The 26,490-nt window shown below is 43.7% G+C and overlaps 1 protein-coding gene across 19 annotated transcripts in view; it reads left to right on the top strand.

The window, feature by feature from the left end:
• ubap2l (ubiquitin associated protein 2-like) overlaps positions 1-26,490 on the top strand; it is an 87,291-nt gene that overhangs the window by 57,809 nt on the left and 2,992 nt on the right. For 10 of the 19 annotated variants that reach the window (XM_090208350.1, XM_090208349.1, XM_090208346.1 and 7 more), the window contains 8 exons: positions 4,820-4,886; positions 5,012-5,336; positions 10,470-10,558; positions 19,156-19,209; positions 19,435-19,516; positions 19,934-20,154; positions 21,587-21,692; positions 23,347-23,472. In XM_090208350.1, coding sequence (XP_090064476.1) covers positions 4,820-4,886; positions 5,012-5,336; positions 10,470-10,558; positions 19,156-19,209; positions 19,435-19,516; positions 19,934-20,154; positions 21,587-21,692; positions 23,347-23,472 — 1,070 coding nt within the window. The remainder of the gene's footprint in view (positions 1-4,819; positions 4,887-5,011; positions 5,337-10,469; positions 10,559-19,155; positions 19,210-19,434; positions 19,517-19,933; positions 20,155-21,586; positions 21,693-23,346; positions 23,473-26,490) is intronic. The other 9 variants (XM_090208355.1, XM_021571575.3, XM_090208352.1 and 6 more) reach the window with 1 other exon arrangement.

The following is a 26,490-nucleotide window of genomic DNA, read 5'->3' as shown; positions in this document are numbered from 1 at the left end:
GTATCAAATACTTGTTCTCCCCACTGTATGTATTGAGGGCATCCGAGATCTAGATAACCAGAAAAAATAAACCTGATCCAACTATTCTCCTACCGCTCCAGCTGGCTTTCACAGACTCTGCCATTACTCTCCTGAAGTTGCCGGTAAAAGGCTACACGAGGAGTCGGCAACCCTTCCCATGTGGAATGCAAATTTATCTTACCATTTATACCAATCTGCATGCCAGTTATGGTTTTCATCTGCACATTTTCGTGAAACTATTTAATTTATAGGCATCTCAAAATCATTAATCAAAATTTTATAAAAATGTAAATGAAAATGATTACAAACCTATAAAGTAACTTCTATTGCCATTGCCTACTATATAAAAAAAAAAAGATCTACTGAAAGCCAACAAATAAAAACATTGTAGCCTGGAGGTAGAAAATACCTTGATTTTAAAAATACATTTCTTACATATCACATGGCCTGTCTGCAATGAATTTGAAACATTGTATAAACTTTTAACTTTGGTCCAGCCTGAAGCTTGCTAGCAAACTTGCAACATTGTAAAAAATATTCTGGGCCCTCAGAGTTTTCCGCCCCCATGAGCTCGGGACAGACACAGCTGTAGGTTATTTGCGCAAGGGATAAGAAGCAGTGCTTGCCTTTGGCAGGAGCTCACCGGAGCAGAGTACCGGCACCTCAAATGTTCTACTGCTTGATCTCCTGTTCCTCTTAAATAATATTAGCTCAAAAGTATTGTGGAGCTCCTCCACCTAAATATAAACAGTACCAGCCCAAAATGAGAATCGGAACCTTTCAGTCTAGTCAAGCACTAATAAGCACTATTTTATGACGTTTCCATTGGATCAGAGTATGACATTTTTTCCCTTTTAACGTTGAGTGGTTATTGAAAAGAGAGCTGGAAAGATTTTTCAAATACATTGAGGAACTATTGTAATGGATGTAAAAACAGACCCTGCTTGCTGTTTGAGGTGAAGAAAACATTACTTTGAAAAGCTCCACAGGTCATTTAGTGGTGGTGTTAAGTCAATCAGAAATACTATTAGATCCCCAAATGGGCACATTTTGTATGCCTACATTTGTGCGCAGGCCAGGTAGCCTTATAGGCCTACTTCTATGCATACGCGTCCTTACTCAACATTGACAGGAGAGCTCCAAACAAAAGAAAATTACTAAATTGACAAAACTCGTAAATGGAATGAAATAAACCAAAACGTGTTACTCAATTGTAGCACAGGTTGTGCACACTGCAAACAATGTGTCCACTCTGAAAATGAGAACATTAAGACTGGAATGATAATATTGAATGCATTAAAAGCTCGATTTGGCCACTGCATGCCTCTAGAGGCTCGGCAATTGCGTCACACCCTCGGCATGGAGCCTCTGACTGCCTCAGCAATTAATTAATTCACTGAGATGTATATGTGTATATATAAACTCAGCAAAAACAAACGTCCCTTTTTCAGGACCCTGTATTTCAAATAACTAAACAGATCTTCATTGTAAAGGGTTTAAACACTGTTTCCCATGCTTGTTCAATGAACCATAAACAATTCATGAACATGCACCTGTGGAACGGTTGTTAAGACACTAACAGCTTACACACGGTAGGCAATTAAGGTTACAGTTATGAAAACTTAGGACACTAAAGAGGCCTTTCAACTGACTTTGAACACCAAAAGAAAGATGCCCAGGGTCCCTGCTCAACTGCGTGAACGTGCCTTATGCATGCTGCAAGGAAGCATGAGGACTGCAGATATGGGCAGGGCAATAAATTGCAATGTCCGTAATGTGAGACGCCTAAGACAGCGCTACAGGGAGACAGGACGGACAGCTGATTGTCCTCGCAGTGGCAGACCACGTGTAACAACACCTGCACAGGATCGGTACATCCGAACATCACACCTGCGGGATAGGTACAGGATGGCAACAACAACTGCCTGAGTTACACCAGGAACGCACAATCCCTCTATCAGTGCTCAGACTGTCCGCAATAGGCTGAGAGAAGCTGGGCTGAGGGCTTGTTGGACCAGACAGGATTGGCAAAAAGTCTCTTCGCTGTTGAGTCGCGGTTTTGTCTCACCAGGGGTGATGGTCGGATTTGTGTTTATTGTCGAAGGATTTAGCGTTACACCGAGGCCTGTACTCTGGAGTGGGATCGATTTGGAGGTGGAGGATCCGTCATGGTCTGGGGCAGTATGTCACAGCATCATCAGACTGAGCTTGCTGTCATTGCAGGCAATCTCAACGCTGAGCATTACAGGGAAGACATCCTTCTCCCTCATGTGGTACCCTTCCTGCACGCTCATCCTGACATGACCCTCCAGCATGACAATGCCACCACACACAGATCGAGCAGTATGGCTGATTTCCTGCAAGACAGGAATGTCAGTGTTATGCCATGGCCAGCAAAGAGCCCGGATCTCAATTCCATTGAGCACGTCTGGGACCTGTTGGATCGGAGGATGAGGGCTAAGCCCAATCCCCCTCCAGAAATATCCTTGAACTTGCAGGTGGAAGAGTGAGGTAACATCTCACAGCAAGATCGGGCAAATCTGGTGCAGTCCATGAGGAGGAGATGCACTGCAGTAATTAATGCAGCTGGTGGCCACACCAGATACGGACTGTTACTTTTGATTTTGACCCCCCCTTTGTTCAGGGACACATTATTCCATTTATGTTAGTCACTGTATGTCTGTGGAACTGTTAAGTTTGCTGAAAATAAACGCAGTTGACAGTGAGAGGACATTTCTTTTTTTGCTGAGTTTATATACACAAACAAATCAAAATATATTTGAGATTCTTCAAAGTAGCCACCCTTTGCCTTGATGACAAATTTTCACACTCTTGGCATTCTCTCAACCAGCTTCACCTGGAATGCTTTTCCAACAGTCTTGAAGGATTTCCCACATATGCTGAGCACTTGTTGGCTGCTTTTCCTTCACTCTGCGGTCCAAATCATGCTAAACCATCTCAACTGCGTTGAGGTTGGGTGATTGTGGAGGCCAGGTCATCTGATGCAGCACTCCATCACTCTCCTTCTTGGTCAAATAGCCCTTACACAGCCTGGAGGTGTCATTGTCCTGTAGAAAAACTAATGATAGTCCCACTAAGTGCAAACCACATGGGTTGGCGTATCGCTGCAGAATGCTGTGATACCCATGCTGGTTAAGTGTGCCATGAATTCTAAATAAATCACAGACAGTGTCACCAGCAAAGCACCACCACCCCATCACACCTCTTTCTCCGTGCTTCATGGTGGGAACCACACTTGAGGAGATCATCCGTTCACCTACTCTGCATCTCACAAAGACATGGCAGTTGGAACCAGACATTTAAAATTTTGACTCATCAGACAAAAGGACAGATTTCCACCGGTCTAATGTCCATTGCTCGTGTTTCTTTGCCCAAGCAAGTCACTTCTTATTATTGGTGTTCTCTAGTAGTGGTTTCTTTGCAGCAATTCAACCATGAATGCCTGATTCATGCAGTCTCCTCTGAACAGTTGATGTTGAGATGTGTTTTTTACTTTAACTTTGAATAATTTATTTGGGCTGCAATCTGAGGTGCAGTTAACTCAAATGAACTTCTCTGGGTCTTCCTTTCCTGTGGCGGTCCTCATGAGACAGTTTCATCATAGTGCTTGATCGTTTTCGCGACTGCACTTGAAAACTTTCAAAGTTCTTGAATTTTTCCGCATTGACTGTCTTAAAGTAATGATGGAATGTTGTTTCTCTTTGCTTATTTGAGCTGTTCTTGCCATAATATAGATTGGTCTTTTACCAATTAGGGCTATCTTTTGTATACCACCCCTACCTCGTCACAACACAACTGATTGTCTCAAACGCGTTAAGAAGGAAAGAAATTCCACAAATTAACTTTTAACAAGGCACACTTGTTCATTTAAATTAATTCCGTGCGTGTGTGTGCGTGCGCATACATAGTACCAGTCAAAAGTTTGGACACATCTACTCAAGGGAATTTCTTTATTTTACTATTTTCTACATGGCAGAATAATAGTGAAGACATCAAAACTATGAAATAACACATGGAATGGAATGTAGTATCCAAAAAAGTGTTAAGCATATTAAAATGTATTTGAGATTCTTCAATGTAGCCACCCTTTGCCTTGATGACAGCTTTGGAACATAATGTACACCCCCAGGCCCAGATCCAATGAGGTGTCCATGGTGGGGCCTAATCCTATGGTGGGTTCAGGGGGGGGGGTTCACACACACCTGTCTATATAAGGTCACACAGCCATGAGGTCAAAAGAATTGAGAGCTGAATAATTAAGATATTCTATACTTACAACGCCTTCATAATACAACGAAAGTAGGTACATTTTGTGATTCATGATCGTTTCAATAAATAGGGCACGGACCGGTAGTATTACCTTGGCCCGGTATCTTTTCTGGTAAGGTTATTCTCTCCTAGGAAGGCAGCAGCTTCAGCCGTGGAATGCAAAGAACAAGCATTTCTTTATGTTCATGAAGGTGCTTCTCTTCTGAATCTCCACCGAGTATTCGGATCTGTGCATTTTCAATGCTCAGATGGCCTTTCCCTCGAGAGTACTATGTGTTATTTGTCTTGGAATCTCAGAAATCTTACGTAGACATTGCACAGTGATTGACCTGTGCATAATCTGTAGGTCAAGTCGTGCGAGGACATGAGCTGAACAGGTTGAAGAATGTTTCAAAGAATGCTGCAGGATCATGATTTTGAGTGACATTTGAAGAGTTTGGATTTTAGTAGTGCAAGTGGATAATGTTTATTCAACTAAATTGATGGATGATTGTTTGTTCTCTCTCAGTTCCCTTCCTACACAACAGAACAGTCTTGCTCTGTCACAAGTCTGCATATCCAACGCCAGTCTAATGGTGAGTGTGTGAGCGAGAAGAGAGAATTTCCTGTGATAGATTAAGTAGTAATTGATGCATCCTTTAACCTAGTGGGGATTTAATCCTGTTTATCATGATAATCCCCTCTTCATTCATCCTTACAGCTCCAGAGCGTAGACAACTCCAGCTTGCACTCCTCCTCCTTCCCCTCTGTCTCAGCGGGGTCCTCTTCCTCGGTCCCCTCTTCCTTGTCGGTGACTGCAGCAGCTCAGCAGGTCTCCATGGGAGCCCCTCAGCCCTCTTCAGTGAACACAGTTTCTCAGTCGGTCCCCTCGGGCCTGGGCCCCGTCAGCAGCCTAGTAGCTATGGGCCTCCACACAGCAGCCAACATGGGACCTCCAGCCATAGCTTCTGCAGCCATGTCCACAGCAGCCCAAGCCCAGGCTATCGCTTCCTCCGCCTCCTCACGCAGCTCTGCAGTCTCCTCAGGTTAGACATGGGTTTTTGGTTAAGGGGAGTGTCCTAAATGGCATCCTATTCCCTGTATATAGTGCACTACTTTTGACCGGAGCCTAAAAAGAAAGTATTCACACCCCTTGACTTATTCCTGATTTTGTTGTTACAGCCCAAATTCAAATTGGGTTAAAAAAAATGGTAATCTCACCCATCAACACACAATACACCATAATGACAGTTTTTTTTTTTTTGACATTTTTGCAAGCGTATTGAAAATGAAATACAGGTCACACCCCTGAGTGAATACTTTGTTGAAAAACCTTTGGCAGTGATTACAGCTGTGAGTCTTTCTGGGTAAGTCTTTAAGAGCTTTCCACACATGGATTGTGCAACATTTGGCCATTTTATTATTTTCGAAATTCTTCATGCTCTGTCAAATTGGTTGTTGATCATTGCTAGACAACGATGTTCAGGTCTTGCCATAGATTTTAGTCTAAACTGTAACTAGGCAGCTCAGGAACATTCACTGACTTCTTTGTAAGCAACTCGTGTAGATTTGGCATTGTGTTTTAGGTCATTGTCTTGCTGAAAGACAAATTCAGTGGCTGGTGGAAAACTGAACCAGGTTTTCCTCTAGGATTTTGCCTGTGGTTAGGTCCATTCCATGTATTTCTTTTTAGCTGAAAAACTCCCCAGTCCTTCAGATTACAAGCGTACCCATAACGTGACGCAGCCACCACCATACTTGGAAATATGGATGGTGGTACTCAGTAATGTGTTGTGCTGGATTTGCCCCAAACATATCACTTTGTATTCAGGACAAAAAGGGAATTGCTTTGCCACATTTTGAGTATAACTTTAGTGCATTGTTGCAAACAGGATGCACGTTTTGGAATATTTTTTCATTCTGTACAGGCTTCTGTTTCACTCTGTCAATTAGGTTAGTATTGTGATGTAACTACAGTGTTGGATCAGTTTCTGTCACAGCCATTAAAGTCACTATTGCCCTCATGCTGAAATCCCTTAGCGGTTTAGTTCCTCTCCGGCAACTGAGTTAGGAAGTACGCATGTATCTTTGTAGTGACTGGTTGTATTGATACACAATCCAAAGTGTAATTAATAACTTCACCATGCTCAAAGGGGATATTCAATGTCAGCTTTATTTTAATTTTTTACCCATCTACCAATAGGTGTCCTTTGCGAGGCATTGAAAAACCTTCTTAGTTAGTCTTTGTGGTTGAATCTGTTTTGAAATTCACTGCTCAACTGAAAGGACCTTACAGAGATGTAGTCATATAAAATAAAAAGATTGTTCATGAAATCAAATTATATTGTTCACATACACACATTTAGTAGATGTTATTGCAGGCGTAGCGAAATGCTTGTGTTCCTTGCTCCATCGGTGTAGTAGTATTTTTTAAAATCACAACCATACACAAATCTGAAAGTAAAAGAATGGAATTAAGAAATGAGCAATGTCAGTGGCATTGGCTAAAATACGGTATATACAGTGTCTTGCGAAAGCCCCCTTGAATTTTGTGACCTTTTGCCACATTTCAGGCTTCAAACATAAAGATATAAAACTGTATTTTTTTGTGAAGAATCAACAACAAGTGGGACACAATCATGAAGTGGAACGACATTTATTGGATATTTCAAACTTTTTTAACAAATCAAAAACTGAAAAATTGGGCGTGCAAAATTATTCAGCCCCCTTAAGTTAATACTTTGTAGCGCCACCTTTTGCTGCGATTACAGCTGTAAGTCGCTTGGGGTATGTCTTGCATCGAGAGACTCGAGGTAATCCCATTACCTCCTTGCAAAACAGCTCGAGCTCAGTGAGGTTGGATGGAGAGCATTTGTGAACAGCAGTTTTCAGTTCTTTCCACAGATTCTCGATTGGATTCAGGTCTGGACTTTGACTTGGCCATTCTAACACCTGGATATGTTTATTTTTGAACCATTCCATTGTAGATTTTGCTTTATGTTTTGGATCATTGTCTTGTTGGAAGACAAATCTCCGTCCCAGTCTCAGGTCTTTTGCAGACTCCATCAGGTTTTCTTCCAGAATGGTCCTGTATTTGGCTCCATCCATCTTCCCATACATTTTAACCAACTTCCCTGTCCCTGCTGAAGAAAAGCAGGCCCAAACCATGATGCTGCCACCACCATGTTTGACAGTGGGGATGGTGTGTTCAGGGTGATGAGCTGTGTTGCTTTTACGCCAAACATAACGTTTTGCATTGTTGCCAAAAAGTTCAATTTTTGTTTCATCTGACCAGAGCACCTTCTTCCACATGTTTGGTGTGTCTCCCAGGTGGCTTGTGGCAAACTTTAACCGACACTTTTTATGGATATCTTTAAGAAATGGCTTTCTTCTTGCCACTCTTCCATAAAGGCCAGATTTGTGCAATATACTGATTGTTGTCCTATGGACAGAGTCTCCCACCTCAGCTGTAGATCTCTGCAGTTCATCCAGAGTGATCATGGGCCTCTTGTCTGCATCTCTGATCAGTCTTCTCCTTGTATGAGCTGAAAGTTTAGAGGGACGGCCAGGTCTTGGTAGATTTGCAGTGGTCTGATACTCCTTCCATTTCAATATTATCGCTTGCACAGTGCTCCTTGGGATGTTTAAAGCTTGGGAAATCTTTTTGTATCCAAATCCGGCTTTAAACTTCTTCACAACAGTATCTCGGACCTGCCTGGTGTGTTCCTTGTTCTTCATGATGCTCTCTGCGCTTTTGACGGACCTCTGAGACTATCACAGTGCAGGTGCATTTATACGGAGACTTGATTACACACAGGTGGATTGTATTTATCATCATTAGTCATTTAGGTCAACATTGGATCATTCAGAGATCCTCACTGAACTTCTGGAGAGAGTTTGCTGCACTGAAAGTAAAGGGGCTGAATAATTTTGCACGCCCAATTTTTCAGTTTTTGATTTGTTAAAAAAGTTTGAAATATCCAATAAATGTCGTTCCACTTCATGATTGTGTCCCACTTGTTGTTGATTCTTCACAAAAAAATACAGTTTTATATCTTTGTTTGAAGCCTGAAATGTGGCAAAAGGTCGCAAAGTTCAAGGGGGCCGAATACTTTCGCAAGGCACTGTAAACTCAGCGGGGAAAAAACGTCCTCTCACTGTCAACTGTGTTTATTTTCAGCAAACTTAACATGTGTAAATATTTGTATGAACATAACACTCAACAACTGAGACATAAATTGAACAAGTTCCACAGAAATTGAATAATGTGTCCCTGAACAAAGAGAGGGTCAAAATGTAACAGTCAGTATCTGGTGTAGCCACCAGCTGCATTAAGTACTGCAGTGCATCTCCTCATCGTGGACTGCACCAGATTTGCCAGGTCTTGCTGTGAGATGTTACCTCACTAATCCACCAAGGCACCTGTAAGTTCCCGGACATTTCTGGGGGGAATGGCCCTTGCCCTCACCCTCCGATCCAGCAGGTCCCAGACGTGTTCAATGGGATTGAGATCCGGGCTCTTCGCTGGCCGTGGCAGAACACTGACATTCCTGTCTTGCAGGAAATCACTCACAGAATAAGCAGTATGGCTGGTGGCATTGTCATGCTGGAGGGTCATCTCAGGATGAGCCTGCAGGAAGGGTACCACATGAGGAAGGAGGATGTCTTCCCTGTAACGCACAGCAAGCTCAATCCAATGATGCTGTGACATACCGCCCCAGACCATGACGGGACCCTCCACCTCCAAATTGATCCCACTCCAGAGTACAGGCCTCAGTGTAACGCTCATTCCTTCGACGATAAACCATCACCCCTGGTGAGACAAAACCGCAACTCGTCAGTGAAGAAGCCTTTTTGCAAGTCCTGTCTGGTCCAGCGATGGTGGGTTTGTGCCCATAGGCGACGTTGTTGCCGGTGATGTCTGGTGAGGACCTGCCTTACAACAGAACAAGCCCTCAGTCCAGCCTCTCTCAGCCTGTTGCGGACAGTCTGAGCACTGATGGAGGGATTGTGCGTTCCTGGTGTAACTCGGGCAGTTTTTGTTGCAATCCTGTACCTGTCCCGCAGGTGTGATTTTCGGATGTACTGATCCTGTGAAGGTGTTGTTACACGTGGTCTGCCACTGCGAGGATGATCAGCTGTCCGTCTTGTCTTAGGCGTCTCACAGTACGGACATTGCAATTTATTGCCCTGGCCACATCTGCAGTCCTCATGCCTCCTTGCAGCATGCCTAAGGCACGTTCACGCAGATGAGCAGGGACCCTGGCGGTGATACAGCCCAACAGGATGCTCTCAATTGTGCATCTGTAAAAGTTTGTGAGGGTCTTGGGGGCCAAGCCAAATTTCTTCAGCCTCCTGAGGCTGTTGCACCTTCTTCACCATACTGACTGTGTGGCTGGACCATTTCAGATTGTCATGGTGATGTGTACGCCACGGATCTTGAAGCTTTCCACCTTTTCCACTGCGAGTGTGGCCACGCAGTCATGGTTGAACAGGGAGTACAGCAGTGGGCTGAGCATGCACCCTTGTGGCGCAAACTGTGTTGAGGATCTGTGAAGTGGAGGTGTTGTTTCCAACCTTCACCACCTGGGGGGCTGCCTGTCAAAGTCCAGGACCCAGTTGCACAGGGTGGGGTTCTGACCCAGGGCCCTGAGCTTATTGATGAGCTTGGAGGGTACTATGGTGTTGAAGGCTGAGCTATAGTCCATGAACAGCATTCTTACGTAGCTATTCCTCTTGTCTAGATGGGATAGGGCAGTCTGCAGAACACTTACACACAGTAAGTCCATGGAACTTATGTGACTTGTTAAGCACATTTTTACTCCTGAAAGGGGTTGAATGCTTATTGACTGAAGGCATTTCATCTATTTGTTTTAAAACATATTGACATTGGTATTATATGTAGACAAGTGACGACAAATCTCAATTTAATCCATTTTAAATACAGGCTGTAACTCAACAAAATTTGGAAAAGTCGAGGGGTGAGGGTACTTTCTGAAGACACTGTGTAAGGAATAGGGTGCCATTTGGGACGCAGACAGGGGTCTCCGGTTTAGATGTGGGATATAAGCGTGTTGTAAATTTGAAGTGTGTTTTATGTGTTTGCTTTTTCTAATACTATAATTTCCATCCTATTATTTCATATGTTTTGTCTTTTGTTTCTGCTGGTCTCTTTACAGGGAAAGCACCTCCAAACCTTCCGCCTGGAGTGCCTCCTCTGCTGCCCAACCCGTACATCATGGCCCCCGGGCTACTCCATGCTTACCCTGTAAGTAGATCTTTCTATAAATAATGGGGCCAATGTATGACATTGGGATCAACATAAAAAAAATAAACTAAAATAAACACTATTTTCACATGTGTACTAATAGGAATATATTCAAATTGGCCCATAACTCCACCTACGTAGGCCTAGGACTGTACAGCTTTTAAGCAGAGTACTTACAGACATTGGCAAGTCAAATTCTAATACTTTCAGGGACTATTTCAAGCACTTAATTGTAATTTAAAGAAACTCAATGTAATACAATGGTATAATGTGTGAGTGGCGCAGCAGTTTAAGGCACTGCATCTCAGTGCAAGAGGCGTCACTGCAGTCCCTGGTTCGAATCCAGGCTGCATCACATCCAGCTGTGATTGGGAGTCCCATATGGCGGCGCACAATTGGCCCAGCGTCGTCCGGGTTAGGCCGTTGTTGTAAATAAGAATTTAGTCTTAACTGACTTGCCTAGTTAAATTAAGGTAAAAAAAAATAATAATAATTTACAGTGCTTTCGGAAAGTATTCAGATTCATTGACTTTTTCCACATTTTGTTACGTTATTCTAAAATCGATTACATTTAAAAAATTCTCATCAATCTACACATAATACCCCATAATGACAAAGCGAAACAGGTTTTTAGAAAACATTTCTAAAGAAAAAATAATTTAATTTACATAAGTATTCAGACCCTTTGCTATGAGACTTGAAATTGAGCTCAGGTGCATCCTGTTTCCATTCATCCTCGATGTTTCAACAACTTCATTTGAATGCACCTGTGGTAAATTCAATTGATTGGACATGATTTAGAATGGCACACACCTGTCTATTTAAGGTTCCGCAGTTGACAGTGTATGTCAGAGCAAAAACCAAGCCATGAGGTTGAAGGAATTGTCAGTAGAGTTCCGAGACAAGACTGTTGAGGCACAGATCTGGGGAAGGGTCCCAAAGAACACAGTGACCTCCATTCTTAAATGGAAGAAATTTCCAACCACCAAGACTCTCCCTAGAGCTGGCTGCCTAACCAAACTGAGCAATCGAGGGAGAAGGGCCTTGGTCAGGGTGGTGACCAAGAACCCGATGGTCACTCTGACAGAGCTCCAGAGTTCCCCTGTTGTGAAGGTTGTCCTTCTGGAAGGTTCTCCCATCTCTGCAGCACTCCACCAATCAGGCCTTTTTGGTAGAGTGGTCAGATGGAAGACACTCCTCAGTAAAAGGCACATGACAGCCCATTTGGAGTTTGCCAAAAGTCACCTAATAGACTCTCAGACCATGAGAAACAAGAATCTCTTGTCTGATGAAACCAAGATTTAACTATTTGGCCTGAATGCTAAGATTCACGTCTGGAGGATTCCTGGCACCATCCCTAGGGTGAAGCATGGTGGTGGCAACATCATGCTGTGGGTATGTTTTTCCGCGGCAGGGACTGGGAGACTAGTCAGGATCAAGGGAAAGATGAATGGAGCAAAGTACAGAGATCTTTGATGAAAACCTGCTCCAGAGTGCTCAGGACCTTAGACTGGGGCCAAGGTTCACCTTCCAACAGGACAACGACCTTAAGCACACAGCCAAGACGATGCAGAATGGGCTTCGGGACAAGTCTCTGAATGTCCTTGAGTGGCCCAGCCAGAGCCCGGACTTGAAGCCGATCTAACATTTCTGGAGAGACCTGTAAATAGCTCTGCAGCGACACTCCCCATCCAACCTGACAGACCTTGAGAGGATCTGCAGAGAAAAATGGAAGAAACTCTCCAAAAACAGGTGTGCCAAGCTTGTACTCAAGGCTGTAATCACTGCCAAAGGTGCTTCAACAAAGTACTGAGTAAATGCTCTGAATACATCTCAATGTTCAACACTAAGCTAAGGACCTTGGGACGAAACACCTCCCTCAGCAACTGGATCCTGGACTTCCTGACGTGCTGCCCCCAGGTGGTAAGGGTAGGCAACAACACATCTGCCACGCTGATTCTCAACATGTGGGCCCCTCAGGGGTGCGAGCTTTTAGTCCCCTCTTGTACTCCCTGTTTGCCCAAACTGCGTGGCCAAACACGACTCCAACACCATCACCATTTGCTGATGACTCAATGGTGGCAGGCCTTGTTACCAACGGAGATGCCAGGACAAAATATTTTCTTAACTCTATTTTCTTACCTGCATTTTTGGTTAAGGACTTGTTAGTAAGAATTTCACGGTACACCTGTTGTATTCGGAGCATGTGACAAATAAAATTGGATTTGATTGGCTGTATGTCTTTTTTTTATTTTTAATACATTTGCAAAAAGCTCTAAACCTGGTTTTGCTTTGTCACTATGGGTTATTGTGTGTAGATTGATGGGGGAATAACTATTTAAGCCATTTTAGAATAACATTTGGAAAAAGTGAAGGGGTCTGAATACTTTCCGAATGCACTGTATATAATTGTTCATGGGCCTAAAGGACCTAATATAGGACCTCTTTAAAAAAAAAAAACATGCAAGAAGTGTCAAAAGAATAATGAATTGTAGGCATTGCCAATGATTTGATATTCAAATTATCACATGCTAAAATGTGGGAATAATATGCACTTGCCTAAATGAATTGGATGCATTCATGGTGATTTCTGTAGCCTATGTGGCCAAGGCAGGCACACATAATAAAGTCATGAATAGCTGTTACATTAATCTCACTATTTTAATGTCACCATCGCTGTTTTTATAATGAGAAAGCGACCAATGTGTAATGGAAGGATTTGTATTGAAAACCGCACATGGTTTTACCTCAACAGAGTAAAACACCCTTCAATTGAAGCTGCGGGGAACAAGCAAAAGTGGCCACAACTCACTCTCCGATAATTATGTAGGAGAACTTATTTGGCTACAATAATTATAGTTGAAGTCGGAAGTTTACATACACCTTAGCCAAATACATTTTAAACTCAGTTTTTCACAACTCCTGACATTTAATCATAGTAAAAATCCCCTGTCTTAGGTCAGTTAGGATCACCACTTTATTTTAAGAATGTGAAATGTCAGAATAATAGTAGAGAACAATTTCAGCTTTTATTTCTTTCATCACATTCCCAGTGGGTCAGAAGTTTACATACACTCAATTAGTATTTCGTAGCATCGCCTATAAATTGTTTAACTTGTGTCAAACGTTTTGGGTAGCCTTCCACAAGCTTCCCACAATAAGTTGGGTGAATTGTGGCCCATTCCTCCTGACAGAGCTGGAGTAACTGAGTCAGGTTTGTAGGCCTCCTTGCTGACGCACACGCTTTTTCAGTTCTGCCCACACATTTTCTATAGGGTTGAGGTCAGGGCTTTGATGGCCACTCCACTACCTTGACTTTGTTGTCTTTAAGCCATTTTGCCACAACTTTGGAAGTATGCTTGGGGTCATTGTCCATTTGGAAGACCCATTTGCGACCAAGTTTTGACTTCCCGACTGATGTCTTGAGATGTTGCTTCAATATATGCCATCTATTTTGTGAAGTGAACCAGTCCGTCCTGCAGCAAAGCACCCCCACAATATGATGCTGCCGCCCCCGTGCTTCACGGTTGGGATGGTGTTCTTCGGCTTGCAAGCTTCCCCCTTTTTCCTCCAAACATAATGATTGTTATTATGGCCAAACAGTTCTATTTTTGTTTCATCAGACCAGAGGACATTTCTCCATTTCTCTTTCTTTGTCCATTTCTCTTTCTTTGCAAACCGTAGTCTGGCTTTTTTATGGCGGTTTTTGAGCAATGGCTTCTTCCTTGCTGAGCGGCCTTTCAGGTTATGTCGTTATAGGACTCTTTTTACTGTGGATATAGATATATTGTACCTGTTTCCTCCAGCATCTTCACAGGGTCCTTTTCTGTTGTTCTGGGATTGATTTGCACTTTTCGCACCAAAGTACGTTAATCTCTGAGACAGAACGCATCTCCTTCCTGAGCGTATGCTGGCTGCGTGGTTCCATGGTGTTTATACTTGCGTATTATTGTTTGTACAGATTAATGTGATACCTTCAGGCATTTGGAAGTTGCTCCCAAGGATGAACCAGACTTGTGGAGGTCTACAAAAAAAATCAGAGGTCTTGGCTGATTTCTTTTGATTTTCCCATGATATCAAGCAAAGAGGCACTGGCCTTGAAGTACACCTCCAATTGACTCAAATTATGTAAATTAGCCTATCAGAAGCTTCTAAAGCCATGACACAATTTTCTGGAATTTTCCAAGCTGTTTAAAGGCACAGTCAACTTAGTGTATGTCAACTTCTGACCCACTGGAATTGTGATACAGTGAATTAGTCTGTAAATTTATTTTTGAAAAATTACTTGTCATGCACCAAGTAATGTCCTAACTGACTTGCCAAAACTATAGTTTGTTAACAAAAAAATTGTGGAGTGGTTGAAAAACAAGTTTTAATGACTCCGACCTAAGTGTATGTAAACTTTTCAAGCGCCAAATTGAGGAAATGTCTGCCTATTCCAGTACTTCTGAGCTCCAAATTCAAGTGTGTCTTCAAGCCATTTGTATTGTTTAAAATTGCAGGTGTAACATGGAAAGAAATTGATGTGTCATGTTATTTTATTACCAGATCATATTGTGAAGAAGCCCACTAGGCTATGTAATTTGTCAATATATTCAGGTTAATTCATAAGAATAGCGTCGGGTGTTGCGCAATGGTCTATCCTATACAATTGCTCAAAGTAGACTGTCCAATCTGAGATACAGAAACAAATGAAAACATTAACTCATTACATTGATGCTTTCTTTGTTAAATTTCAGGAGACCCTGCTGTAAACCAAGCAGACAGATGATTAACATCAATTCACTAGAGATAATAGATCCAACGTTGATCCAGGCACAGCTGTATTCACCGGCGTAATGAATGAGATTCCAATAGTCTGGACATTCCTCACAAACACCTGTTTTCCAGCTCTTGGCACATGCAATGCAACAGCTCATCACAACAGCTGTTCGTCACTTGGACATTAATCTGGTCCAGGAAGAGATTTTCAGATGTGTGAAAATATCACAGCGTAATTAAACAGCTCAACCCCAAATTCGCATCCAACAAGTATTATGCAACATTTTTGAAGAACCTCGTTAAGGACAGTATTGATTTAGGTTTTAATTACCAAGGTTCGATTTTGCAATCGCATACATTTTGGGGCATTTGTATGCCCCGTAAACTGTTTTCACCCCGTAACATAAGGAGACACAAAATCTTATGTAGTTACACTGCATTTCTGAAATCTATAGAATAAACTGTCCAACGGCTAGATCCAGGATTCGTGCTGGGTTCAAGTCCACACACTTCCGGCGCCGACAGAGATGGCTGCCTCGCTTTGCGTTCCTAGGAAACTGTGCAGTTTTTTTGTGTGTGTTATTTCTTACATTGTTACCCCCAGGTAATCTTAGGTTTTATTACATAGTCGGAATGAACTATTGGATATAAGCGCAACGTCGACTCACCAACATTACGACCAGGAATATGACTTTCCCGAAGTGGATCCTCTGTTTTGCCAACCACCCAGGACAATGGATCGGATCCCAGCCGGAGACCCAAAACAACGGCGCCGTGGCAGATGGAGCAGTCTTCTGGCCAGGCTCCGTAGACGGGCACATCGCGCCAGAGAAACATCAGAGACTAATGTTTTTTGTTTGACAGAAACATGGCTCACTCGAGACACTCTATGGGAGTCGGTACAGTCAGCTGGTTTCTTCACGCATCGCGCAGACAGAAACAAGCATCTTTCTGGTAAGAAGAAGGGGCGTATGCCTCATGATTAACGAGACACGGTGTGATCATAACAACATACAGGAACTCAAGTCCTTCTGTTCATCTGACTTTGAATTCCTCACAATCAAATGCAGACCGCATTATCTACCTAGAGAATTCTCTTCGATTATAATCACAGCCGCATATATCTCCCCCCCAAGCAGACACATTGATGGCCCTGAACAAACTTCATTTGACTCTATGTAAACTGGAAACCACATATCCTGAGGCTGCATTTATTATAGCTGGGGATTTTCTGAGGCTAATCTGAAAAGGCTCCCTAAATTTTATCAGCATATCGATTGCGCAACCAGAGCTGGCAAAACCCTAGCTCATTGTTAGTCTAACTTCCACAACGCATATAAGGCCCTCCCCCGCCCTTCTTTCGGAAAAGTTGACCACGACTCCATTTTGTTGCTTCCAGCTTATAGACAGAAACTAAAACAGGAAGCTCCCACGCTCAGGTCTGTTGAACGCTGGTCCGACCAATCGGATTCCACGCTTCAAGATATCTTCGAACACGTGGACTGGGATATGTTCCGCATTGCGGCGAACAACAACATTGATGAATACGCTGATTCGGTGAGCGGGTTTATTAGCAAGTGCATTGGCGATGTCGTACCCATAGCATCTTAAAACATTCCCAAACAACAAACCGTGGATTGATGGCAGCATTCGCACAAAACTGAAAGCACCAACCACTGCTTTTAATCAGGGCAAGCTGACCGGAAACATGACCAAATGCAAACAGTGTAGCGATTCCCTCCGCAAGGCAATCAAACAAGCTACGCATCAGTATAGAGATAAAGTGGAGTCGCAATTCAACGGGTCAGACACGAGATGTATGTGGCAGGGTCTACAGTCAATCACGGACTATAAAAGGAAAACCAGCCCCGTCGCGGACCAGGATGTCTTGCTCCCAGACATACTAAACAACGTCTTTGCTCGCCTTGAGGACAATACAGTGCCACTGACACGGCCCGCTACCAAAACCTGCGGGCTCTCCTTCACTGCAGCCGACATGAGCATAACATTTAAACGTGTCAACCCTCGCAAGGCTGCAGGCCCAGACGGCATCCCCAGCCGCGTCCTCAGACTATGCGCAGACCAGCTGGCTGGTTTGTTTACGGACATATTCAATCAAGCCTTATCCCAGTCTGCTGTCCCCACATGCTTCAAGAGGGCCACTATTGTTCCTGTTCCCAAGCGAGCTAAGGTAACTGAGCTATAAGACTACCGCCCCGTAGCACTCACTTCCGTCATCATGAAGTGCTTTGAGAGACTAGTCAAGGACCATATCACCTCCACCCTACCTGACACCCTAGACCCACTCCAATTTGCTTACCGCCCCAATAGGTCCACAGATGACGCAATCGCAACCACACTGCACACTGCCCTAACCCATCTGGACAAGAGGAATACCTATGTGAGAATGTAGCCTCCAAACTCATAGTACCCTCAACTCATCATCAAGCTCGAGACCCTGGGTCTCGACCCTGCCCTGTGCAACTGGGTCCTGGACTTCCTGACGGGCCACCCCCAGGTAGTGAGGGTAGGTAATAACTCCACCCCGCTGGTCCTCAACACTGGGGCCCCACAAGGGTGTGTTCTCAGCCCTCTCCTGTACTCCCTGTTCACCCATGACTGCGTGGCCATGCACGCCTCCAACTCAATCATCAAGTTTGCAGACAACACTACAGTAGTAGGCTGTAGACCGGTAATGTGGGCAATGAATTGAGAAAGTTCAGCACTATGAATTGAGAAAGTTCAGTTCTATAAATTGAGAAAGTTCAGCACTGTTGCTACTCTCCCTAGGAGTGGCCATCCTGCAAAGATGACAGCGCATGATGCTCAATGAGTTTAAGAAGAATCCTAGTGTCAGCTAAAGACTTAAAGAAATCTCTGGAACATGCTAACATTTCTGTTAACACGTAAAACACTAAACAAGAATGGTGTTCATGGGAGGCCCTCACGTCTGAAGTTTGCAAAAGTGCACCTGGATGGTCCACAGCGTTACTGGCAAAATATTCTGTGGCCAGATGAAACTACAGTTGAGTTGTTTGGTAGGAACACACAGCACACCAGCAGCAAAACCTCATCCCAACTGTAAATTATGGTGGAGGGAGCATCATGGTTTGGGGCTGCTTTGCTGCCTCAAAAGGCCTGGACAGCTTGCTATCATCGTCGGAAAAATGTATTCAGAAGTTTATCATGTTATTTTGCAGGAGAATGTTAGGCTATCTGTCCGCCAATGGAAGCTCAGCAGAAGTCGGGTGATGCACCAGGACAACGACCCAAATCACAGAAGTAAATCAACAACAGAATGGCTTCAACAGAAGAAAATACGCCTCCTGGATTGGCCCAGTAAAAGAGAACTGACTTCAACCCGATTGAGATGCTGTGGCATGACCACAAGAGAGCAGTTCACACCAGACATCCCAAGAATATTGCTGAACTGAAAAGAATGGTCCCAAATTCCTCTTGACTGTTATGCAGGACTGATCCACAACTACAGAAAATGTTTAGTTGAGGTTATTGCTGCCAAAGGAGGGTCAACCAGTTATTAAATCCAAGGGTTCACATACTTTTCCACCCTGCACTGTGAATGTTTACACAGTGTGTTCAATAAAGACATGAAAATGTATAAATTGTTTGTGTGTTATTAGTTTAAGCAGACTGTTTGTCTACTGTTGTGACCTAGATGAAGATACAGATCAAATTTTATGACCAATTTATGCAGAATTCCAGGTATTGCCAAAGGGTTCACACACTTTTTCTGGCGACTGTATATTGCAAGTGGAGAAGAATTGCAAACATTATTTTCCTTCTGTTGTCTTGTCTCACTGCCTTTTGCCTCTCAGCCTCAGGTGTATGGCTATGATGACCTACAGATGCTCCAGACAAGAATACCACTGGTGAGTCTAAGTTATCTGGATCTAAACCCATCCATTTATTGGGTTGGCCAAATATGACTTCTGGCATTTACTAGTAACAACAGCTGCAAACTGATTTTTAAAGAAGGGAAGAACTGGCTGTCTAGCCAAACTGTTCTTGGAACTCATTTCTTTCCAGGAACTGTGCTCTGTTGCGAGTTAATGATAGCCGTACAAGTAAAAACTGAGCCTCTTCTGTCTTCTCAGGATTACTACAGCATCCCGTTTGCCACCCCCAACACAGCACTGACTGGCAGAGATGGCAGTTTGAGCAACAACCCGTACTCTGGTAAGCACCATTTTATCCCCCATCTATGGTCTATAACTAACTCTACTTTCCTATTTTATGGACTGTGTACTGAATGCTAACACAGTGAAGATAGGGGTTTGGTGTTAGGAACGAACACATCTGTTGATCCTGTCCTGTGCCATGGCGAAACTGGACAGTGGTGTGCTAGAACAATGTGCAGCCACCACCAGATAGTCAGACCTTCATCGCCGTGACTGACTGGAACTGATACGCTGCTTCAACACTATTGTCCATTGTTCTGGTGTAGTAACTGATTTCTTGTTGCTTGAACATAACGGAAGTTATTCTGTCACTTTTTGCTCATCTCTCTCCCACTCATCCCCCTTTCACACACTTTTTTTCACACTTGCCCTTTTTCTTTGCCTTTAATCTCTCTCCCCCATTCCCCTCCGGTAGGTGACTTATCAAAGTTTGGTCGAGGTGACGCGTCGTCCCCGGCTCCGGCCACCACGTTGGCTCAGCAGACGCAGCAGAACCAGAGTCAGACGCACCACACCACGCAGCAGCCCTTTCTCAACCCCGCACTGCCTCCCGGCTACAGCTACACCAGCCTGCCCTACTACACAGGCGTGCCGGGCCTGCCCAACACATTTCAGTACGGCCCTGCCATGTTCCCGGTGAGGTTTCTCATGATTTGTCTGGGTATTGTCATTTTGGATGTTTTTTCAATTATATGAAGTTATCAAGGGTATGTTCTCGTGATGCATGTACACATGCATTTTGCAGTCCCTCCAGGATTTAGATTTTCTTTTTGTGTAATTTTTGCGGCCAAACATGCTTGATTTCGCGGCAGCTTTTCTGAAATTCTGTGATAGATTTTGCGATGTTTTTTCACGTTCATTTCACATAAAGCATTTAAAAGTCATATGTGCTCAGTTTTAGGTTGATTTTAAGCTGATACATAATACAAAAACCATTAAACATCTAAATTGCTCAATTTTGTTTATTTTCCTGAACACTCACACACTCCTCTCCATCAGGCTTGGGGCTTGCTATCAACACAAGATGCACCTCCCATTCTTATTCACGCTCTCTCACTCTCAAAAAAAACCAAATAGATTCAAAGCTGATCAATCACTTTCAATTTGAGGATCGATTTCTTTCTAATAAATTGTCTTCAAAATTCTTGAGATTGTGATTTTTTTTTTTTCCTGAAACGGTCGCAACGGAGATAAAGAACAGAACGTACAAATATAGAGTTGTTGTTGAAATGTACTATTCCATTTCTAAAAAATCCAGAAAGATTGTGCTTTCGTGATCCGTATTAAGTTTTACAGAGTTTAAAGCGGCAAAGCTGACAAATTGCACACAGTGCTTTGAGCAGTGCTCTCCATAGACAGACTGGGAAGAGCAGAGTGCTGACCACCCTACTAAAGCCAAGGTTAGCGGAGTAAAATTGAGTTAAACGCCACTCACCTTGATTCTTTCAGCGCTTGCCAGTCTTCCCTGCTACCACTTCAGTCATGGTGATCTTCCGCTGCTATGGGAACTGTTCTGACATTCTCATATTCTTTGCTGATTCAAAGTGACTGATTGTCGGCTTTCTCTAGTTTCCAAAAACATTTGGAAATTGTTTTGCACGGTCGTTAGCTGTTATTTTTGTTTGCAAATGAGATTGATTTGGGTTCATTGTACTGCCGGTCAGCCATCAACAATCACCCATCTTCGCACGTGAATACGCTGACAGGCCGGGGGAATACACGTTGTTGACGTGTGGTTGAATTGTGCCATTTTCCACGGTAACAGTGCAGTAATTGGTCAAAATTACGAGCTCTCACATAATATGCGCTGATTGGTTGAATTATGCAATCACGAAATCCTGGAGGAACTGATTTTGTAGTATGACATGCAAACTGTCCTCATTTATAATTGGGAGACACAAATATATTGCAAACTGTTTTTGGCAAAATGTCCTCTAATGCAGCTTCAATTGAGAGAATCCAGAATGCTGTAAAAGGAATTTAAATTGCATGTGTTAGCAGCTGATATGTTATATACTTTAGACAACTAAGTATATTAGTTTCACCTCTAACCTGTCTGTGATTCCAGGTTGCTCCTACCTCGTCGAAGCAGCACGGCGTGAACGTTGGAGTCAACGCCTCGGCAACAGCCTTCCAGCAGGCCAGCGCCTACGGTTCCCATGGCTACAACACTGGTAAGACTAAACACACCCTGTGGAACAGCATCTGTTCAGGGGTCATTCAGTTCAACTCTGTACATACTGATAGAATGGCTATCAACAACACTGCATGCAACTGAAAGTCAGTTTAGTCGACACTGCCTGCATTCACTTTTATATTTAATAGGCTTCTCACATTCAAAGGTTTTTTGGGTTTGAATGCAACTAATTTCAGTTACACCAAGTTGGAGACATTAACATTTGCCTGTGCCTAAGCCTCCTAAGCCTGACATTGCCCACATTACCGGTCTACATCAACCGCTCTTCAACATGGTTAGTAGATGAAATGGCACTAACTCCAACCTTTCTAATCAGGCACGCGTAGTCACCGCCACTGATGTTGTTGACCAGCTGTTATGGAGCGATTTCTGTTGCTTGGAGACACTGCCTGCTGCCGTTGTTACCAACAAATTATTCTAACCAACCAACCATGTGCACTGTCTGATATGGGCCAGCTATTCATGGGTTGCATCTCTGTCACTCGATCGCCTTGTTGGCATTGTTATCAATGTTCTACAGATGCTGCAGCAATATTGATGTTCAAAAGTAGAACTGGGACTAATGACTTGGAACCGGGTCTAATGACTGTCATCTAAATTACACTATAGGAGCTTGGGAATACGATGACATTGCTAAAGTAGGAACATATTTAGTAGGAAACAACTTTGCCATCAGGTTGTCAAATTTACTTTAGACAGCAATGTTATTAGGTAGCAAAGTTTGTCAGAAGTAGCTAGCAATGCTAATGTTAGCTAGCTAAAATCTGGAGGTCTCCCCTCAATCTTACATAGCGAGCTAACGTCCTACTGCATCGAATGTCAATCTGGCAACTTAAATGATGACAAGGTTTTTGCACTAATTATTTGTCTTTAGAAATGTCATCGTGTTTAAGCCACAGTAATGCACTTTAGACAATCTTCATCAGCGCTCAGTGGGGCATCAGTCTTAAAACTTACGTTTAAAACAATATTGTGGCACAACGCGTAACCCAAGAATAGAGTTCTGGTCCCAATATAGATTATTAGTTTTGAGGCTCGTGATTTTAATTTATTTTATAAAAATGTTTACAGGGTTTGCGTGAAGACTTGTCTAAAATGGGAGTGGAAATTGTATTTTTATTATTGTGCAACTCACCATTCTTTTGAATGGGGAAGGAGATCGTTATCTTTTTGTTAGTACAGTAATTTGTTCTATATTTAGTAGTTTTGGACTGGAAAAGTGGACTGTCGATATTTCCTTTGCCCTCCTACATGTATTACGGGGCAGAAAGGTGGTGGGTGTTCTGTTGCTATTGCCTATCATTGCTTGCTTCTGCTCATTCAATAAGTGTACTTGGGTTTCCGGCTACACCCTCCATCCCATGAGGTCATCTTAAAACCTGTTTCTTTCTCTCTCTCTCTCCATCTGTCCACCTCTATCCGTTAGTCTTCCTCTATTTCTCTCTCCCTCTATCTACCTGGTCACACTGCATCTATTATCCACACCACCTACTGCTTCCTGCCTCCACCCCTCCCTCCCCCTGCCTGCCTCCACCCCTCCCTCCCCCTGCCTGACGCCCCAACACCCACATCCTAACCCTGCTTGGTGTGTCTAACGCTGTGGGCTGCGGCTATGTGTCTGACTGTTGCAGGCTATGAGGATATGGGCCAGGCTTCGGGGAGTGGGGATTTCTGTAAGGGTGGATATGGCACTGCCGTGGCTGCCGCCGCTTCTGCTCAAAGCAAGCAAGCCAGCTCTGTCAGCGGGCCTGGAGTCGGTGAGTGCCGCCACACACCAACCCTCCCTTCCTCGCTCCGTCATCACCTCCATCCTCTCCCTCATTCCTGCTTACCATCCACACCACAGAGAAGTGTGGACACCTGTTTTGCAGTCAACCGTCACCCTCTGTCTGCCTCCATTCCTCTGTTACTCCTCTGTTCTGTCCCCCAGGACTACTCATCATTAGGCACCAAGGTGCTGTAGGAAGGGTCAAATGTCCTCAGAATTAACACTGCTCTAGCATTTCAAATTAAAATATTCAAAGCTTGATGAGTTGATTATTTCAATCTGCTGCGTAATGCTAGGGCAAAAACCTAAATGTGCTCCTCTTTGGGTCTCCAGGACCAAGTTTGGGAAACGCTACCATAGAGGCTAGCTAATTATGTTCAATTCTTACATTTCTAAAGCGGTGAGGGGAAGCTAAAGGAGGGATAACTAGGTAGCTGCTAACCATTTAACAATTGATGAGTAGCCCTGGTCCATGCTCCCCTCACACACTGTGCTGCTAGCTTTCCACCCATGGTGTGCTTGCTTAAGTGTGTGCCAGAAGTACCTTGCTGCCCGCTGGCCTGTGTGGTTGACAGGCTGTACACACACCCAAGGGTGGGGAACGAGTGACAAAATGGAGGTCCTGCCTGTTGAACTGCCATGCTCTGAAATGGGGATACTAAGTGAAGGTAGCATGTTTCCAAAGTGATAAGGTCCCTCAAACTCAATGTATTCTCTCAATTACAAATATATCAACAAATATGTTGATTTGAAAACTATTCGAAAAATGTATTGGTCTTGCAAATTCATTTCCAGGCAGAGTACAGAATTTTACAGCTCGCGCATTCTATCAACACGGCCACTCAGCCAGGCGGGTAAAGAACTGACTGCTTAGGCGCCACCAAACGTCACATCGATAGCTAAAATGCCGGGCAAATGTAGATTAAATCCTGCCTGGCAGGATATTGTTTATGAATGGGTTTTGCCAGACACAAGCAGGGATTTAGTGGAGAGTAAACACTGTTTATGCACCTTTTTTGTTTGTGAAAGTGTTTACTCACCTTTTTATTTAGTTAATTATTGTTTACCCACTTATTATTGCTTTCCCAGCGTTAATCAATGCACAGAAGGCTTCTTTTTTTTTTATTTCTTTATTTTACCCCTTTTTCTCCCTAATTTCGTGGTATCCAATTGTCTCATTGCTACAACTCCCGTACGGGCTCGGGAGAGACGAAGGTTGAATGTCATGCGTCCTCCGATACACAACCCAACCAGCCATACTGCTTCTTAACACAGCGCTCATCCAACCCGGAAGCCAGCTGCACCAATGTGTCGGAGGCTACACCGTGCACCTGGCAACCTTGGCTAGCGCGCACTGCGCCCGGCCCGCCACAGGAGTCGCTGGTGTGCGATGAGACAAGGAGATCCCTACCGACCAATCCCTCCCTAACTCGGACGACGCTAGGCCAATTGTGCGTCGCCCCACGGACCTTCCGGTTGCGGCCGGTTACGACAGAGCCTGGGCGCGAACCCAGGGACTCTGATGGCACAGCTGGCGCTGCAGTACATCCCTTAACCACTGCGCCACCCGGGAGGCCCCACAGAAGGCTTCTTGATTGGAGTTCTAACCGTGCCTACCTCTGCGAACGAGTGGAAACATTGAATGAGTCATGTATGCTCGTTATTTTCGCCTGCTCCCCCAGATTTGCCTGTTCCCACGACGAGAGATGAAACTAACTACCTTAGCCCAGACCTACAGTGGCAAGTAGCAGAGACAGTGCTGGCAGTGGATTACTTTTTTACATCCCTAGACTACTGCCGTGTCAACAGACATGTCCCAAACAAAGTAAAAGTGACTCTCAGAATGAGTGTTCAACCGGTAAATAGTCGCAGATATTTCAGTCAGATGTCTAGCTAGCTAGGTTGCTCAAGGGCTCTGGCTATTAGCCAGGTAGCTATCTATAAATAGCTGGCTAGAAAGATGAAGTTAGCTTCTAACGTTGAACGGAGCCTGACCTCCAGCAGGAGCATTTGACTGAAATTAGGCTAGCTATAAATCAAAAGATGGACTACTCTAAGTTCTCATAACAAAATACCTTTTCTTTATAGAGAGCAGTGAGTCAGGTTGCAAAGGAGATACAGAGAGAGGAATCGTTGAAGCAAGCAGGGAGAGAGGTTAGTAGTAGAGTGGTTCCCAAACTCGGGGTCTGGGATCATGTGGTGTCCCCTAAAATTTAAATTGGGTCCCCTGAGAGAGTCCTTAATCTTCTCATGGCAATACAGGGGGACTAACCTAATAAAATATCACCTTACTGCACAAAGGGAACTGTGAAGAGACAGCAATTTTATATATTGTATTGTAATTTGCACTGTATGTATTAAACCAAGCTAGTGTGTATGTGCTGATATATAGGCTGTGTGACATTTAAAATGTATTTCCTTGACTAATAATGTTCTGTACTATGTATCTTTTCATGTGGATCCCAGGAAGAGTAGATGATGCTTTTGCAGTGGCTAATAGGGATCCTAATAAATACCAAACGTAGCAGGCATAAAGGAAATGCCTGAGCATGGTCGAAAGAAAAATGTAAAGATTCCGGTTTTCAGACTTCGCCTCCTCTCATTTTTTCCTGAACGAGATGCTTCCGGTTCCTACTGACCCGCTGAGGGTGCAGGGGGACAGTCGTGTGCTAGAACAATATGTAGCCGCCACCAGATGCAGTCAGACCTTCTTTGCCGTGGATGACTGGAACTGATTTTTTTTATCCTTTCTGTTTTCCTCTGTGCCATCTCATGTCATTCCTTCACTGCTCTTTTTGCTCTCCTTCCCCGACATTGATGCATCTAATACTTTGGATTAGCATCTAGTGACCATCTTCTAGAAAGTGCTGTATTGCTCCTTTACAGCCTTGTACTGAGAATGTTTCGATCCAAGGTGTATATAATTGATTTGATTTATGTTGCTTTTCCGGTGCTCGAAGTGCTTTGCATAGTAAGGGGGGGTGCAACTCCTCTTCCACCACCAATG

This window comes from Oncorhynchus mykiss, chromosome 18 (assembly GCF_057628025.1).
Source record: "Oncorhynchus mykiss isolate SJ-2025 chromosome 18, ASM5762802v1, whole genome shotgun sequence".
NCBI lineage: Eukaryota > Metazoa > Chordata > Actinopteri > Salmoniformes > Salmonidae > Oncorhynchus > Oncorhynchus mykiss.
The sequence above is the reverse complement of the archived record's forward strand: the minus strand, read 5'-3'. Positions and strand labels throughout refer to the sequence as shown.